At 46.8% G+C, this 19,857-nt stretch overlaps 1 protein-coding gene across 3 annotated transcripts in view; it reads right to left on the bottom strand.

Annotated features, from left to right (window-relative positions):
• Positions 1-19,857, bottom strand: part of sez6b (seizure related 6 homolog b) — a 950,260-nt gene that overhangs the window by 36,908 nt on the left and 893,495 nt on the right. For all 3 annotated transcript variants that reach the window (XM_072242771.1, XM_072242770.1, XM_072242772.1), the window contains exon 12: positions 2,697-2,888. In XM_072242771.1, coding sequence (XP_072098872.1) covers positions 2,697-2,888 — 192 coding nt within the window. The remainder of the gene's footprint in view (positions 1-2,696; positions 2,889-19,857) is intronic.

Here is a 19,857-nt window from a genome sequence, read left to right as displayed (position 1 = left end):
CGTGGTGGCGGCATGCAGGGAAGATGGCGGCTCCCATGTGTCGCACGTGGTGGCAGTGTGCAGGGAAGATGGCGACCCCCACGTCTCGCACGCGACGCTGCTCGATCCCGCTCGCGGTTTTGACTTACAGACCTTGGTGAAGTGGCCCTTCTTTCCGCAGCTGGAGCAGATAGCTTGTCGGGCTGCGCAGCGTTTCCGGGGGTGCTTCTCCAGTCTGCAGAAGTAGCACTTCACGGAGTCACGACTGGCTGCAGCCGAGGTCGATTCGCCGGCGGGTTGCGGGGTCTGCGGTGCCCACGAGGCCATCGGGGGATCGCGTGCCTGGAGAGCCTCGGAGTTATGCAGAGCAGCCTCCAACGTATCAGCCAGCTCGATCGCCGAACTTAGGGTAAGGTTGGCTTTTTCCAACACCCGCTGGCGCACATACACTGACCTGGTCCCCGTGACAAAGGCGTCCCTCACTAGGAGTTCTGCATGCTGCGCCGCCGTCAGCTCCTGGCAATTGCAGGCTCGCACGAGTGTCTGTAGGGCCTGAACAAACTCAGCACTCGATTCCCCGGGGCGTTGTTGCCGTGTCGCTAAGCGATGCTGAGCATAGACGCTGTTTATCGGCCGCAGGTATTGTCTTTTGAGTGCGCTCATCGCGCCGTCGTAGTTCGGCTGGTCTCTGATCAGTGAATAAACCCGTGGACTGACCCTGGAGAGTAGAACTCTGCGCTTCGCTACGGGGTTGGTCGCTTTAATCTCCTCTATCCACCCAGCCACGGTGCAGCATTGTGGACTCATGATATGGCCGGTAAGTCAGAGGGTCACCATGGCCTCCGGGTCGCATACAACAGACATCCAGGGGGGTTGTGTAGAGACGCTAGTGGTGCAGGGCACAGAATATCGGGACTTTAAGTTACTGGTCTTGCCTCAACTGTGTGCCCCTGTGCTGTTGGGGTTGGACTTCCAGAGCCACCTGAAAAGCGTCACAATGAAGTATGATGGGCCCCTCCCGCCAATTACTGTCATAAATCCCCTGCCCCGACACCACTACCACGTCAGTTATAAAAGCCCTGCGCAAGCTCTTCACTCTGTTCGGATACCCATGCTATATCCACAGTGACAGAGGGTCCTCGTTTATGAGTGACGAGCTGCGCCAATATCTACTGGCTAGGGGAATTGCAACCAGTAGGACCACGAGCTATAATCCCCGGGGAATGGACAGGTAGAGAAGGAGAATGGCACAGTGTGGAAAGCCACACTCTTAGCCCTCAGGTCAAAGGGGCTGCCGGTCTCCCGCTGGCAGGAGGTCCTTCCTGAGGCACTCCACTCCATCCGCTCCCTGTTATACACAGCCATCAATGCCACCCCTCATGAGCGGCTCTTTTCTCTTCCCAGAAAATCGACCACTAGAACCACCCTACCATCTTGGCTGACGTCCCCGGGGCCAGTGCTGCTCCGGAAACATGCGAGGAGCAATAAATACTCCCCGATAGTCGAGAGGTTTCACTTACTTCATGCGAACCCCCAGTATGCCTACGTGGTTTTACCTGATGGGCGGGAGGACACGGTCTCCATCCGCGACCTGCCGCCCGCAGGAGCTCCGGGCCCCTACCCTGAACACTCCGTGGTGACTATTGACCCCGTACCCACCAATGTATGTACCTACGACACACCGTGCACCCCAAACCCTATACAGACACCACACGACACTCCCATACCGGGCGTGACGCACACGCATGAGGGATTACCGATGCCTAACGTGCTGGCACCTGAAGTCAGGCCGGAGCCAGCACAACCGCCATCGCCGGTGCTACGTGGATCACAGCGACGGACTCGACCGCCTGATAGACTTAACCTGTAAATATACTTCTTGTAAATATTGTCAGTCACTTCACCCCGCAGGACTCTTTTTAAAAAAAGGAGGGGTGAATGTGGTAAACCATGTATATATGTTGTAACTCGGTCACCTGTCTGGACACGCCCCTCTGCTGACTGCCCCTGTGGCTCCTTCCACAGAGTCCTGTATAAAGGTGTTCGCCTTGCCCCTCCCCCTCAGTCCGGGGGCAGACACTCACTGTGGAGGTCGTATTGTACAGTGAATAAAAGCCTTTCAGTATTTTACCAAACCTCAGTCTTTTGGAGTAATTGAAGGTGCTTCACTTGTGTCATAAATGCACTTTATGCCAAAAGTGTGGGCACGTGGCCAAGTGGTTAAGGCATTGGACTAGCGACCTGAAGGTCGTGAGTTCGAGCCCCAGCCGAGGCAACATGTGTTGTGTCCTTGAGCAAGGCACTTAATCACACATTGCTCTGCAACGACACTGGTGCCAAGCTGTATGGGTCCTAATGCCCTTCCCTTGGACAACATTGGTGTCGTGGAGACGGAAAACTTGCAGCATGGGCAACTGCTGACTTTCCAGGTGCAGATCCATGGTCTCACAAGACTAACGGATGCCTTTATGCTAAAAGTCAATCTTCTGGGATATATTTTGTTATTTGTTAATGTATTTGTGGAAATATTACCTTATGTGTTGTGTGTGAGTTTTATGTACTGCATTGAGCACCTTGGTCTGGAGAGCATTGTTTTGTTTGGTGGTATACATGCCTACGGCTGAATGACAATAAATTTGAAGGTAAAAGGTTGTATATGCAAATCTAGCATAAACTAGTGAACACAATGCACAATTGGTGAAGGTTACTGTACTCACGGATACACTTTGGCACCCTGTCACTCCACTTTGGGTTCGCAGATCGCCTGTTGTAGCATGTCAGTATGCTGCTCCCGGCCAGGGCGTACCCTTTATTACAGATGTATTGGACCGTGGAACCAATGGAAAACTTCGGATCGGAAACAATTCTGCGACTATGATCGATGACACTGGGGTCAGTGCAGAATATAACTAGGAAAAGAAAGCACAGAAGAAAGACATTGAGATGCAAAACCTGCGGTTAGATCTGTTCCACTTGTCTTTGAGTGGGGAATAGGTCAAAAGGTCACCCCGCCTCAGCACTCACAACGGCATTGTGGGAACCTATAGCACCTCCCCTCTTCGTTACAAATCCATGAACCATCAGCAAGTAAACAAGCTGCTGTCCTGGTGCAATCTCAACAACTTGGAGCCAAATGCCCTCAAAACCGTGGAGATGCATATCGACCTTAGGAGAAATGTGTCTCCTCTCCACTCACTCATCATCAGCAATTCTACCGTTAGCACCGTTTCAATATTCCGCTTCCTGGGCATCATTATTTCACAGAGCCATGTCTCCTTCATTAACAAAAAAAAGAGACTTGGCAGAGGATGTACAGTACTACTTGTGGTAATTGATAAAATTCCATCTTGCCCGGAACACACTGGTACAATTCTGCACTGCTATCATAAAGACCAGTGGTTCCCTTGGTTAATGGTAGGAATTCATGGCCTAAAAAAGGTTGGGAACCCCTGATAGAGAGCATCCTCACATCAGCCACTACCATTTGGTTTTATGCAGCATCCTCTCACAATATACAGTCCTCTGCAAAATCCTTAGGCACACATATATAGCTGTATAATTTTGTGCATTGCACTGAAATGCTGCCACAAAAAACACACAACAGATTTCATGCATGTGTGCGGGATAATAAAGCTGATAAGAGTCTCTATTCTGGGCCGAGAGTAGGAAGAGGGAAGGGAGAGGGGAATTGTTGTTGGGAAAAGGGAAAACGGGAAGGGAGAGGAGGAAAGATTGGGAAACACCAGATAGACATCTGGTAATGATCAATAAACCAATTGTTTGGATTCAAATGACTTTCTCTGGTGTCTCAGGGCTGGGTGAATATGCATCCGCGTCACCCTTCCCTCCCGCCCCTGGCACTCCTGCACCACTTGATCCATGACCCCTCCGCGGAGCTCTCACCTCACCATTCCCAAAATCCTTTGCTCCTGCCAGATTTACAAACTTGCTCCCTGCTCTATGTTGACAAGTACAGTATGGTGCAGAGGTCTTCGGCACCCTAGCTACATATATGGGCCTCAGACTTAACCACAGCAAACTGTCAGACAGCAGAACAGTCTGCAGTCCATTATCACTGCAGGACTTGCATGTGTCCACGATATGTGTCCAGGAGGAGATAGGAAAAAAGGAGCAGCCATGATTGAATGGCGGAGCAGACTCGATGGACCAGATGGTTCAATTCTGCTCCTACGTCTTATAGTCTTATGGTCTTATAAGGAACAGGGCAGAAATATTGCGGAAACTACCCACCATCTAAACTTTCAAAAAATCCCTTTCAGAAAGTACTGGAAGGCAATTAGAACAAAGGGTTCATGCCAACTTAAAAGTTTCTTCCAACAAGCAGTTAATCTGATCGACCATTCTAGTTAGACTCCCAAACCCCTCGATCTAACACCTTAGTCACTACACTGCACTCTAAACACTTCAAACCACTTTTTATAATGCTGTCTGCATTGTAAATACATGCAGGTATTTGTGTATCTGCACTTTAACCTCTAACTTAATATAATTCTTTATTCTTTATAATTGTTGAAGTTGTTTATTGTTACATTTCATGCCAACACAACCACAGCAAATTCCTCATAGGTAATCCTTGATCCTTATTAGTAGCGTTGGGTCCAAAACCCATACAAGACATTTGAGCACGAAATCTTGGCTGACACATCAATAACTGCACTGGTAGAGGTGCTGACTTTCAAGGGGAAACAATAATTGTGACAGAGTTACTAAGTCCTTAGATACCATTGCAAAGGAGAGGAGGGGAGCGTTCCACAATATCTTGGCAATATTTATCCCTTAATCAACAGAATGGTGATTATCCAGTCATTATATTGTTAGTGGAAGATTACTGTCTGCAAAGTAGCTGTTGTGTCTTCTAATCAGAACACTACACATCAGAAAGTGTTTGCGAAGAGCACTGGGGCATCCCAAGGATATGAACAACACCATATAAAAGGAAATGTCTTGTATCAAGCAACCCGAAGCAATTGGCAGGGATGCTATTAAACAAAGATTGACTGCCGTTTTCTTGGTGCTGCATTCACTTATACCAGCCAAGATGATGGGGAGGATGCATTAATTGTTCTCAGTGCAGCTGGGTTCACTGAGGGGAGAATGAGCCAAGGACCCTCTCCCCACAACTATCCCTAATAAGCAGTTCCTGCAAGAAGTGGACAAATGGAGAGCTGACTTGGATAAGAAGCTTACTTGCAATTTACTTAATTACTCATTACAGTTCAAGACCATTTGGCCTGTCAGGTCAATGTCAGCTATCACAGGGTGACTTCATCACACTATTCTCCAGCCCTCTCCCACCTTTTAACCTGACAACTTACCCCCCTCTCATATGTCTGCCAACTCCCCTTTGATTCTTACTCATACCGAGTGTTGACTTACAGCTGCCGTTTAATAATTGGTATATGGGCACGACCCAGGGAGAAGGTGCAGGCGCTGCACAGACCCCAACAGGATCAATCCAGGGCCCCTGGAGCTCTGAGGCAGCAACACTACCCACTATGCCACTGCCCTGTCCCTTCAAACAGCCTGTAAACTTTCCCTTGACAATGGTGGCAAAATTATCCAGGCCCAATAGATTCATGACCCGGCCTCGACTCAAAGCCAAATGGATTCGCTGCTGAAAATCATTATAAGGGTCCATGTAGAAGAGATCAACTTACACCAGAGGCTTTCATCCCTTCTCTGCTATCATTGGCTGAGAGGAGAAGAGGTAACAGGCAGGCCGGGTTATTGGTTGCAGGGTGCATGATGGGAGGTGAAGACTAGGTGAGTGGTGTGTCAGGGAACTATATAGCTGGAAGAGGAAAGAACCAGCACCTTGAATGTCAAGTAGAGGGACAGCTCGCATGACAGTGTCCTACAAACAACTGTTCTCCAGCCAAGCAGGCTCTGAGGAGCAACTAGGCCTCAGGGATTGCCCCATTCCAGCCCAGCTTCAGAACAGTCAGACAAGCTGTCAAAGGCCTTTGAACTGCTTTTAGATGTTTTTATTGAAACATTTAATAACTGCTCAAATTGATTTTAATTATTTTTAATGACCTAAAGATAAATAAACACTAAAATGCTCACAGATACTTAAACACAAATAAAATAGCTCAAACATCCCAAAAATGTGCAAGTTGGGCAAGTTAATTGGCCATTGTGAATAACCCCTCTGTGTGGATGACTCATTCTGCATAGAAACGGGCCCTAGCATCCATCATGTTCACGCTGACCTTTCTGACCACTGACACTGATCTTGGGGAAGGCGATGATAAAATGGGGTCAGTCAATGGGGTGTGCTTACGTGGCTGCATTGCTAACTCTCAACATGTTTACACCCCAGAGGAGAATCCCCGACCCTGACTTAATCAAGTAAAAACTTTCCCAGGGTATTTCAATAGATTACAGACATGAAGGGAAACCTCATGAATGTGGATCAAGCTGCCAGTGGTAGTGATGGATGTGGGGTCGATTTCAACATTTAATTTGGATAGGTACATGGATGGGAGGTTTATGGAGGGCTAGGTCAGGGTGCAAGTCGATGGGACTAAGCAGGTTAAATGTTTGGCATGGACTAGATGGGCTGAAGGGCCTGTTTCTGTGCTGTAGTGTTCTATGACTCTATGACTCCATGAGAGATTGGATGGGGCAGTTTTCTCTGGGTCAAAAGACGTTGAGGAATATCCTTAAATAAGAAAAACCTGTAGATGCTGGAAATCCAAGCAACACACACAAAATGCTGGAGGAACTCAGCAGGCCAGGCAGCATCTGTGGAAAAAAGTACAGTCAACGATTTGGGCTGAAACCCTTCGGGCATATCCTTATAGGGGTTTATAAAATCATGAGAACCATCGACAGGCTGGATGGTCACCGTAATTTCGACGGTTGGGGAGTCCAATATTGAGGATTTAGGTTTGAAGAGCGAGGTGAAGCTTTAAAGGATCTGAAGAGCAGTTTTTCTGCAAACAGGCGATGAGGGAATGGAACGAGCTGCCTGGGGAGGTGGTAGAAGCGGTAGATGTACAATGCTTAAAGGATATACGCTTGGAAGTAGGTACAGAGGCGATGTCAGGGGTACGTTTTTTACGTGGAGAGTGGTGAATGCGTGGAATGGGCTGCTGGCGACGGCGGTGGAGGTGGATACGATAGGGTCTTTTAAGAGACTCCTGGATAGGTACATGGAGCTTAGAAAAATAGAGGGCTATGGGTAAGCCTAGGTAGTTCTAAGGTAAGGACATGTTCGGCATAGCTTTGTGGGCCGAAGGGCCTGTATTATGCTATGGATTTCCTATGTTTCTATGATATTTGCACAGGTTGGGAGGGATAGAAATCTTTAGAGGGTAATGGGCCAGACACAGGCAAATGGAACAAGCTTTGACAGGCACCTTGGCCCTCATGGGCAAACTGGGCCAAAAGACCTGTCTCTGTGACTCTACAAGATTAACAGCTAATCCTTAGCGGGTCAAATGCAGGACAACGAGTAGCTAGCAGCAAGTTACAGAATCACAACTGAAACTCTGATGGGAAATTCATCAGAATGGCAGACGAATTGAATTGATTTATGAATTACTACCAAACCAACAGACTGAGTGAGGCCCTATAATTATCTGCCTGCTTATAATTTTCGATTAGTATTCTGCCATTCCCTGTCAACCCTGCTCTCCTGCTTTCTCACCATAACCTTACTAATTACAAACCTATCAAACTCTGCTTTAAATATACCCAGTGACTTGGCCTCCACAGCCATCTGTGACAAGGAATTTCACAGATTCACCACCCTCTGGCTAAAGAAATTCTTCTTCATTGCTGTTCTAAAGGGATATCCTTCTACGCGGAGGCTGTGCCGTCTGATCCTAGACTCTCTCACTATAAGAAACATTTTCTCCACATCCCCCTATCTAGGCCTTACAACATAACGAAAACGTCAGTCCTGACGAAGGGTCTCGGCCTGAAACGTCGACTGCACCTCTTCCTAGAGATGCTGCCTGGCCTGCTGCGTTCACCAGCAACTTTGATGTGTGTTGCTTGAATTTCCAGCATCTGCAGAATTCCTGTTGTTTGCCTTACAACATAAGATAGGTTTCAATGAGAACAACTCCCACATTCTTCTAAATTCCTGCATGTACAGGCCCAGAGCTGTCAAATGCTCCTCAGATGTTAACCCTTACATCCACCTGATTATTCTCGTAATTAAGTTGAATAAAAACTTCCGCTTCCTCTTGACAGTGGGTTCCTCCTGTTCATTCACAGACCACCTCTCCCTGGCTGTATTCCCCACCATTAACCATGCTCATCTCCTGCTGATGGGCTTTCCAGTGCTCCATTGCTATGCACCTACTGCTCTGCTGCTTCCATTTAGAAATAGCTGAGTTATGTCCTCATCAGCTGGCCGATTCACACGGATCTCAGCAGAAGCTTTGCCCCAGCGTTTATATGGAAATTATACCCAGGAGCTGTGGTGGAATTTCAGTTCGTATTTCCAGTTCAATAGTTTAATCCCCTGGGTATTAGTCCTGTAACTTAACTATTATGCTACTGGAATCTGAATGAGATCTTGCAGCCTACAACAGTGTATCAATTGGGGAGAGCTTTTCCTTTAAAGCTGAAGAGAACAGTACTGCCAATAATTAATATTGAATGCAATGACTTAGAGGTGCCAGCAGGTGGCAATAAGTCCCTATCAAATTTCCTGTTCGCACCGCCAACAGTAAAAGTAGCTTCCTACAATTTCACCAAATTGACCATGATAAGGAGAATATGGGAATAAGCTCAGGAGAAAAGGATTTCATATTTTCATTTCCATTCATTAAATGGAGCATGGATATGGTCTAGATAGAAGCCACTTAGTAATGGAGACATGAAAGACTGCAGATGCTGGCAGCTGGAGCAACAAACAAGTTGCTGAAAGATGATGGATGATCTCGGGCCGAAACATCGACTGTTTACTTTTTTTCCACAGATGCTGCCTGCCCTGCTGAGTTCCTCCAGCATTTTGTGTGTTTTGCTTAAGATGCTGAAGGAACTCAGCAGGTCAGGCAGCATCTGGGGAGGGAAATACAGTCGACGTCTCAGGTCGAGTCCCTTTACCTGAAGCACTGACTGTTCATTTGCCTCCACAGTTGCTGCTTGGCCTGCTGAGTTCTTGTTTGCTCCCACTTCGCGACAGTTTTATTGTTTTTATACCCACCCAACCAGCGGAAGCTGCCGGGTGTGTGACAGAAACCAGGTTTCTGGGAAATACGTAGGGTGGCCTCATCCTCTGTCGTAAGGAAGTATCAATGTAAAACTGGTAGGAGGCAGTCACCCAGGGAACTGAGCCAAACGAACACAGTCCGCCAGTGTTACCAGACTCTGGTTAGCATTTCCATTTCACCTCACTGGTGTCTGTGATCTTAACGCTTCTACAGCACAATGAAGGGACAGCAGGAGGCCATTCAGCCCCTCTAGCTATTCTACCGAAGGAGGAGGAGGTTCTGGTAACCGGAGCCCACTGTTATCTAAAGGAGAATCTGCAATACACTTGGTAGGTTGTTTGAGCATCTTCCCATCCTTTCTCACACTCAGCCTGGGGGTATGACTGAGGTCAGCCAACATGCCTTTCCTCTGCTTGCTGGCCTATCAAATGTCTAAAACTATCTCTGCACCTCACCAGGATTCTTACTCTTTCCTTCCAAACATCAGCCTGACTTGCTCCAGAGGGCTCGACTGGGCTGGGTGAAATACTGGCAGGGAAGGAAGCCTGGGAAATAGAGGAACCTCATGCCACTGCCTTAGAAACAGGGATTACCAACTGCATAGGGTTCCTTTCAGAGAATGTCTGCTGTACACCAGGGGATTTTCTGGGTGGGGATTCTGGCCTAAGGTTTATCGTGGTACAGTCACTCGTAGATCTGGGTGACAGACACCCGAGGACAGCTTCAGAAGGCGATGCCTCAAAAAGGAGGCATCCATTGCTCAGGGTCCCTGTCTTGCAGGATATGTTCTCTTCATATTACTACCATCAGAGAGGAGGTGCAGGAGCCCGAGGACACTCACTCAATGCTTTAGGAACAGCTTCTTCCCCTCCACTATCAGATTACTGAATGGACAACGTACCCACCCATGGACACTATCTCATTATTTCTGCTCTCTTTACTCATTTAATTTATTGTATACATATATATTTCTGATTGTAATTTATAGTATTTTTTATGGATTGCACTGAACTCCCCCAAAAAGACAATAAATTTCACAACATTTTTCAATGATATTAAATCTGATTCTGATTCAGAACCACAGTCTCTGATGCCAGCTTTAATATTTCTGAGGGATGGTCAGATCTCTGTCACACTGGCCCTAAGCTCCAACATGGTCAGGGCAGAGGTTTCAATAAGACCATGGAGCTCCAGTGACCATTTGTGTAGCTCACTCTTCAGTCACCTGGATGTCTGCAACTTCTTTAACAATGTAGAAGATCCACACCATCCAAGACAAAGCAAAACACTTACGTAGCTTCCGACTTCTCACCCTCAGTAACCACTCCCTGTTTCAACCGCACCTCTTACCTCTTACTGTGGGTGGCTGGCTCACTTCCCTGTCGGTGTTACATTTATATTTCCTTACTGACGGAGAATGAGGCCGCCCTGCTCAGCAAACCTGACCAGCTCAGAGAAATCCTATCAATCCCATTCCCTCACTTATTTTCCAGAAATCTGGCTTCCGTCACACAGCCATCAACTTCCGCTGGTTGAGTGGTTACAACTGAGCCCCTGTGTGTTCGAGATCAGCAGAGGCGTAAACAACAGAACCGTGGCAACACCATGTTAGCAATACCAGCTGGAACTCTGGCCAACTTCGCCTACCAGCACCAAACACTGAGAATATTGAACAGCATAGAAGATAGAAATCTGCAGCACATTACAGGCCCTTCAGCACACAATGTTGTGCCGACCTTGTAGAAGCTGCCTTGAATTACCCTACCACATAGCCCTCTATTTTTCTAAGCTCGATGTACCTATCTCAGAGTCTCTTAAAAGACCCTGTTGTATCCACCTCTACCACTGTCGCTGGCAGTGCATTCCACACACTCATCACTCTTTGTGTGAAAAACTTACACCCGGCATCCCCTCTGTACCTACTTCCAAGCACCTTAAAACTATGCCCCCTCATGTTAGCCATTTCAGCCCTGGGAAAAAGCCTCTGGCTATCCACACGATCAATGCCCCTCGTTATCTTATATACCTCTATCAGGTCACCTCTGATCCTCTGTAGCTCCAAGGAGAAAAGGCCAAGTTCACTCAACCTATTCTCATAAGGCATGCTCTCCAATCCTTGTAAATCTCCTCTGCACTCTCTCTATAGCATCCACAACCTTCCTGTAGTGAGGTGACCAGAACAGAACACAATACTCCAAGTGGAGTCTGACCAAGGTCTCATAGAGCTGTAACATCACCTCTTGGCTCTTCAACTCAATCCCTTGATTGATGAATGCCAACACACCATATGCCTTCTTAACAACATTGTCAACCTGTGCAGCAGCTTTGACTGTCCTATGGACACCGACCCCAAGATCCCTCTGATCCTCCACTCTGCCAAGAGTCTTACCATTAATATTATATTCTGTCTTCAAATTTGACCTACCAAAATGAACCACTTCACGCTTAACTGGGTTGAACTCAATTTGCCACTTCTCAGCTCTGTTCTGCATCTTATTGATATCCCACCATCACCTCTGACAACCCTCCAGACTATCCACAACACCCCAACTCTTGTGTCATCAGCAGACTTACTAACCCACCCTTCTACTTCTTCACCCAGGTCATTTATAAAAACCACAAAGAGAAGGGGTCCCAGAACAGATCCCTGCGGAACACCACTGGTCACTGAACTCCATGTAAAATATGAACCATTTACAACTACCCTTTGCCATCTGTGGGCAAGCCAATCCTGGATCCATAAAGCAAGGTCTCCTTGGATCCCATGCCTCCTTACTTTCTGAATGAGCCTTGCATGGGGAACCTTATCAAATGCCTTACTGAAATCCATACACATCACATCCACTGCTATACACATACACATTGCATACACATCATCAATGTGTTTTGTTACTTCCTCAACGAATTCAGTCAGGCTCGTAAAGCACGACTGCCCTTGACAAAGCCATGCTGACTATTCCTAATCAGATTATGTCTCTCCAAATGCTCATAAATCCTGCCTCTCAGGATCTTCCCCAATAAATTGCCCACCACTGAAGTAAGACATTGGTCTTTTATTTCCTGGGTTATCTCTACTCCCTTTCTTGAACAAGGGAATAACATTCGCAACCCTCCAATCCTCCAGTACTTCTGCCATCTCTACTGATGATGCAAACATCATCGCCAGAGATTCAGCAATCTCCTCCCTCGCTTCCCACAGTAGCCTGGTGTATATCCCGTCTGGTCCTGGTGACTTATCTAACTTAATGCTTTTCAAAAGCTCCGGCACATCCTCTTTCTTAATGTCCATATGCTCAAGTATTTCAGTCCACTGTAAGTCATCCCTACAATTGCCAAGGTCCCTTTCCCTGGTGAATACTGAAGCAAAATATTCATTAAGTACCTCTGCTACCTCCTCTGACTCCATGCACACATTTCCACTATTGCACCTGTTTGGTTCTATTCTCACACGGCTCATCCTCTTAGTCTTCACATACTTGTAGAATGCCTTGGGGTTTTCCTTAATTCTGCTCGCCAAGTCCTTCTCATGGCCCCTTCTAGCTCTGTTAATTCCATTCTTAAGCTCCTTCCTGGCAACCTTGTAATTTTCTAGAACTCTGTCAGTACCTAGTTTCTTGAACCTTTTGTAAGCTTTTCTTTTCTTCTTAACGAGAGTTTCCACATCCTTTGTACACCATGGTTCTTTTATCCTACCATCCTTTCCCTGACTCAATGGAACAAACCTATGCAGAACACCATACAAATGTTCCCTGAACATTTGACACATTTCTGTTATGCATTTCCCTGAGAACATCTGCTCCTAATTTATGCTCCCAAGTTCTTGCCAAACAGCATCATATTTCCCCCTACCCCAATTAAATATTTTCCCAAATTGTCTGCTCCTATCCCTCTCCAGCGCTATGGTGAAGGAGATGATAGAGTTGGGATCACTCCCTCTAAAATGCTCTCCCACTGAGAGATCTGACACCTGACCAGGTTCATATCCCAATATCAGATCAAGTACAGCCTTTCCACTAGTTGGCTTATCTACATATTGTGTCAGGAATCCTTCCTGAACACACCTAACAAACTCCAGCCCATCTATACCCTTTGCTCTAAGGAGATCCCTTTCCATATTAGGAAAGTTAAAATCTCCCATTACAACAACCCTATTATTATTGCATCGTTCCAGAATCTGCCTCCCTATCTGCTCCTTGTTATCCCTGTTACTATTGGGGAGTCAATAAAAAACACCCAGTAGAGTTATTGATCCCATCCTATTTCTGAATTTCACCTACATTGACTCAGTAGATAACCCTTCTATGACTTCCTCCCTTTCTGCAGCTGTGACACTATCCCTGATTAGCAATACCACGCTCCCACCTCTTTTGCCTCCCTCCCTGTCCTTTTTGAAACATCTAAAGCCTGGCACACTCAGCAGTCAATTCTGCCCCTGAGGTATCCAAGTCTCTGTAGTGGCCACAATGTAATAGTTCCACGTGTTGATCCACGCTCTAAATTCACCTGCCTTGTTCATGATACTCCTTGCATTAAAATAGACACATCTCAAACCATCAGGCTGAGTGCATCTTTGCACTATCATCTGCCTATCATTCCTCACAAACTCCCTACAAGCTGTTTCTATCTGTGCGTCTTCTGCCTCTTCACTTTGTTTCCCTCCCCCTGCAAATCTAGTTTAAACCCTCCCCAATAGCATTTAGCAAACCTCCGCACCAGGATATTGGTCCCCCTCAATTTCAAGCGCTACCTATCTTTTTGTACAGGTCACACCTGGCCCAAACAGGTCCCAATGATTCAGGAATCTGAATCGCTGCTCCCTGCTCCAATCCTTCAACCACACATTTATCCACCACCTCATTCTATTCCTATACCCACTGTCGCGTGGCACAGGCAGCAATCCCGAGATTACTACCCTTGAGGTCCTACTTTTCAGCTTCCTTCTTAACTCCCTGTATTCTGCTTTCAGGACCTCCACCCTTTTCCTACCTATGTTGTTGGTACCAATATGTACCACAACCTCTGGCTGCTCACCCTCCCATCTCAGGATATTGTAGACACGTTCAGAAACATCATGAACCCTGGCACCTGGGAGGAAGACTAACCATCCGTGTTTCTTTCTTGCGCCCTCAGAATTGTCTATCTGTCCCCCTAACCATAGAGCCCAAGTCTTTCAATACAAATGTGGACCAAAGGCATTATAATTACCACTAAGATAAAACCTCCACAAGAGAATGGCTGTTCAGCGTTGAACTACTTAGACTGTAAGGAACTAAGATGGAAAAACTGAAGATGTGAGAACCATTCCCTGCCTCAATTAGCTAATTGGTCACTAGGGTGGGTTTAGACTCTAAACTGTAGCTGCATAGTGAAACGAGGCTATCCTAGTGTGCTGGACGTGGAAGGAGAGGTCACAGAAAAGGTAAATCAACTTCTCTCTCCAGGTTCAGAAGGCAGAGTGAATAGATGAGACACGTGACTGCCACCCCCCTCCACTGAGCTGACCACTGCGTACTTGCTGATATGCAGGATTCACTGGTGGCAGTATTGGAATAGAACTTCATTCATTGAAAAATTATTAAAGAGAATTATCACGAAATCTGGCAGGCTGTTTGTTAAAGGGATTTGAAGCTTCAAACAAATAAAACTAAACTTGCCTAAGTTGTTATAGGATGATATTTTTCTCTGATAGCCTCCTTTTACATCATAACTCATCATTAGAATCAGAATCAGACTGACCTACTTCGTGAAATCTGTTGTTTTGCAGCAATCAGATCTGCTGGCAAAGGGGTAGATGCCGTTCCTAAAACGTTTAATGTGTGTCTTCAGGCTCCTGTATCTCCTCCCTGATGTAATAATGAGAAAAAGGGCATGCCCTGGGTGCTGGGTCCTTAATGATGGATGCCACCTTTCTGAGGCATTGCCTTTTGAAGCTGTCCGTGGTGGTGAAGAGGCTGGTGCCCATGATGGAACTGGCTGAGTTTACATTCCTCCGCTGTTTTTTCTGATCCTGTGCATCGGCCCCTCCGTACCAGATGGTGATGCAGCCAGTCAGAATGTCCTTCGTGGTGCATCTGTAGAAATTTGCTAGAGTCTTTGGTGTCATACCAAATCTTATCAAACTCCCAATGAAGCAGGGCTGCCAGCGTGTTTTCTTTGTAACTGCATCAATATGTTGGGCCCAGGACAGATCTTCAGAGATCATGATACCCAGAAACTTGGAAGTGCTCACTCATTACTCAGAAAAACACCGATGTTGTCCATGATATGTTAGGAGGCTGCGAGTTTTAATGAATTAAAAACTTGGAAGTTATTAGAAACACAAATTAAAAGATTCTGCATATGCTGAAAACTTTAAGCAACAAACACAAAATGCTGGAGAAACTCAGCAGGTCAGGCAGCATCTATGAAGAGGAATAAAGAGTCGACATTTCAGGCTGAGACTCTTTTTTATCTTAAAGCTCTGATAAAGACAATTATTACAATCATTAAACATCACTAGTCATGAACCACCTTACTACCTTCATCAAAGTTCAAAGTAGATTTATTATCTAAGTACAGTACTGTGCAAAAGTCTTACGCACATCTAAAAATTCTATAAAATGAAGATGCTTTCAAAAATAATGAAATGATAAGTTTCCAGGTATTGAAAAATCTATACAGAGCAGTAAACAGTAAAAAACTAAATCAATTCAATATTTGGTATGATCACTCTTTGCCTTTAAAACTGCATCAATTCTCTTAAGTACACTGTTGTGCAGTTTTATAAGAAAATCGGCTGATATGTTGTTCCAAAAATCTTGGAGAACTTGCCATATTTCTTCTGCAGACTTTGGCTGTCTCGCTTGCTTCTGGCTCTCCAGGTAATTCCAGACAGCATTGATGATGTAGAGATCAGGACTCTGTGGAGGCCAGACCATCTGAAACCAAATAAAATTCTAGGGTGCCTCAGGCTTTTGCAGAGTACTGTACATATATGTCATCATAAATGACCCTGAGATTCATTTTTTTGCAGGCATACTCAGTAAGTCCAAGAACCATAATAGAATCAATGAAAGACTGCACCCAACAGGGTGGACAAACAACAAATGTGCAAAAGACAACAAACTTTGCAAATACAAGACAGAAAATAATAAATAAACAATCCATATTGAGAACATGAGATTAAGAGACTTGAAAATGAGTCCTTAGGTTGTGGGAACAGTTCAGGGATGGGCCAAAAAAAAGTTTAATTGAAGGCATGCCAATGTGTTCAAGAGCATGATGGTTGAGGGGTAATAACTGTTCCTAGACCTGGTAGTGTGAGTCGTGAAGCTCCTGTACCTTCCTGATGGCAGCAGTGAGAATAGAGAAAGACCTGGATGGTTGGGGTCCCTGATGATGGATGCTGCTTTCCTGTGACAGCGCTCCATGTAGATGTCCCTAATGGAAGGAAAGATTTACCCCTAATGGACTGGGCTTTAACCACTACTTTCTGTTGGATTTCCCATTCAAGAGCATTGGTGTCTCCATAGCAAGCTGTGATGCAGCCAGTCAATATACTCTCGACCACACATCGACAGATGTTTGTCAAAGTATTAGATGTCATGCCAAATCTCTGCAAACTTCTAAGGAAGTAGAGATGCTGCTGTGCTTTCTTTGTAATCGTGCTTAAGTGCTGGACCAGGACATATCCTCTGAAATGGTAACAGCAAGGAATTTAAAGTTGCCGACACACTCCACCTTTGATTCCATGGTGAGGACTGGCTCATAGACCTCTAGCTTCTTCCTCTTAATGTCAATAGTTAGCTCCTTTGTCTCACTGGCGTTCAGTCAGCAATGAGTGAGAGGCTGTTGTTGTGGCACAACACAGTCAGATTTTCAGTCTCCCTCCTATATGCTGATCCGTCACCACCTTTGATTCAGCCCATGACAGTGGTATTATCAGCAAACTGAAATATGGCATTGGAGCTGTGCTTAGCCACAGAATCATCAGTGTAAAGCAAGTAGAGCAGGGGGCTAAGCACTCAGCCTTGTGGTGCATCTATGCTGGATTGTGGAGGAGGTGTTGCTGCCAATGCAATCTGACAGGGGTCTGCAAGTGAGGAAGTCAAGGATCCAATTGCAGAAGGAGGTATTGAGGCCAAGGTCCTGAAGCTTATTGAGTAGTTTTGAGGGGATTATCATATTGAATACCAAGCTGTAGTTGATGAAGATATCCTGATGTATGCCTCTTTTCTGTCCAGCTGTTCCAGGGTTGAGGGAAGATCCAATGAAAAGGCATCTGCCATAGACCTGTTGTGCCGGTAGGCAAATTGAGTGGATCCAAGTTGCTTCTCAGGTAGCAGTTGATGTATTTCATCACTGTGGATGTAAGTGCTAGTAGATGATAGTTGAGGCAGGTTACCACGTTCCTCTTAGGCACCAGTATGATCGAGGCCTGCCTGAAGCAGTTGGGTACCTCAGACTGCTGAAGCAACCGGTTAAAGATGTCAGTGGGCTCTCCAGCCAATTGACCAGCACAGGTCTTTAGTACGCGGCACGGCCAGGTAACCCATCTGGGCCGGATGCTTGCAGTGCATTCACCTTCAGACGCTGAAATCACAGGGTCACTGGGGGGCTGTGGGAGTTTGTGAAGGTTCTTCCATATTTTGACAGTCAAAGCAGATATAGAAGGCATTGAGCTCATCTGGAAGCAGAGTTCTGTCGTCATCGATGTCACTAGATTTCACTATGTAAGAGCTGATAGCATTCATGGTTATCGAGCATCCTTCATTGATTCCAGTTTAGTCCAGAATTACCACTTTGCCCATGTGATGGCTTTTGGGAGATTGTACTTGGAGCTCTTGTATATTACTTGATCGCCAGACCTGAATGCCGCTGATCCAACCCTTAGCAGATTGCAGATCTCCTGGTTCATCCAGGGCTTCTGTTTGGGCAAGTCTCGGAATGATTTTGTGGGGAGACACTCATCTACGGTCATTCTTATAAAGTCCGTGACAACTGTAGTGTATTTATTCAGAGCCACAGATGAGTCCAGTACACAGCCCCACTCTACCAACTCGAAGCAATGCTGTAGTTACTCCCACAACCACCTCTTTGTTGTCCTTATCTCTGGAGCTTTGCTCTTTAGCCTCTACCTGTATGCAGACAGGAGAAGGACAGCCACATGATCACATTTCCTGAAACTGTAGTAAACCATATATATGTTGCAACTGGGTTACCTGTCTGGACATGCCCCTCTGCTGACTGCCCCTGTGGCTCCTCCCACAGAATCCTGTATAAAGGTGTTTCGTCTTGCCCCTCCCTCTCAGTCCGGGGGCAGACACTCATCATGGAGGTCGTATTGTACAGCGAATAAAAGCCCTTCAGTATTTTACCCAACCTCAGTCTTTTGGAGTTATTGAAGGTGCTTCAATTTTATTCGCTGTACATTTTAATGCATGGAACACGCACTGAGATCCAACAAATTAGACCTCGATCCGCAAACGCCAGAAGCTGGAAATGCTTTCGAACTCCGGCTGGCCTGCTTCGAAGCGTACCTAGAGGAGATTAAAGCAACCAACCCCGTAGCGAAGCGCAGAGTTCTACTCTCCAGGGTCAGTCCACGGGTCTATTCGCTGATCAGAGACCAGCCGAGCTATGACGGCGCGATGAGCGCCCTCAAAGGACAATATCTGCAGCCGATAAACAGCGTCTATGCTCGGCACCACTTAGCGACACGGCAACAACAGCCCAGGGAATCAAGTGCTGAGTTTGTCCAGTCCCTACGGACGCTCGTGCGAGCCTGCAATTGCCAGGAGCTGACGGCGGCACAGCATGCAGAGCTCTTAGTGAGGGACGCCTTCATCACGGGGACCAGGTCAGTGTATGTGCACCAGCGGCTGTTGGAAAAAGCCGAGCTTACCTTAAATTCGGAGATCGAACTGGCCGACATGCTGGAGGCCGCTCTACATAACTCCGAGGCTCTCCAGGCACGCGATCCCCTGATGGCCTCATGGGCGCCACAGACCCCGCAACCCACCGACGAATCGACCTCAGCTGCTGCCAGTCGTGAGTCTGCAAAGTGCTACTTCTGCAGACTGGAGAAGCACCCCCGGAAACGCTGCCCGGCCCAACAAGCTACCTGCTCCAGCTGCGGAAAGAAGGGCCACTTCGCCAAGGTCTGTAAGCCCAAACCGCGAGCGGGATCGAGCAGTGCTGGGTGCGAAACATGGGGGTCGCCATCTTGCCTGCCGCCATCTTCCCTGCATGCCGCCACCACGTGCCAGACATGGAGGCAGCCATCTTGGTCGGCGCCACCTCCCACCGCCTACAACCAACGGGTGCTCACGGGGCACCCCACTGTGCCAGACCAAGACAGCGACTCAACCCTGGCCTCCGTGACCCTTGACCAAAGCGCTCCCCACCAGCTCGCAAGGTCAATGATGGACATCCTGGTGGAGGAGCGCAGGACAATCTGCCTGCTTGACATAGGCACATGGAGAGTTTTATCCACCTGGACACAGTGCAGCATTGTGGACTCGTGATACGGCCGGTAAGTCAGAGAGTCACCATGGCTTCCCGGTCGCATACAACAGACATCCGGGGGGGTTGTGTAGCGACACTAGTGGTGCAGGGCACAGAATATCGAGACTTTACGCTACTGGTCTTACCTCAACTGTGTTTCCCTGTGCTGTTGGGGCTCGACTTCCAGAGCCACCTGAAA

The sequence above is a fragment of the Mobula birostris genome, chromosome 25 (assembly GCF_030028105.1).
Source record: "Mobula birostris isolate sMobBir1 chromosome 25, sMobBir1.hap1, whole genome shotgun sequence".
Lineage (NCBI taxonomy): Eukaryota > Metazoa > Chordata > Chondrichthyes > Myliobatiformes > Myliobatidae > Mobula > Mobula birostris.
The sequence above is the reverse complement of the archived record's forward strand: the minus strand, read 5'-3'. Positions and strand labels throughout refer to the sequence as shown.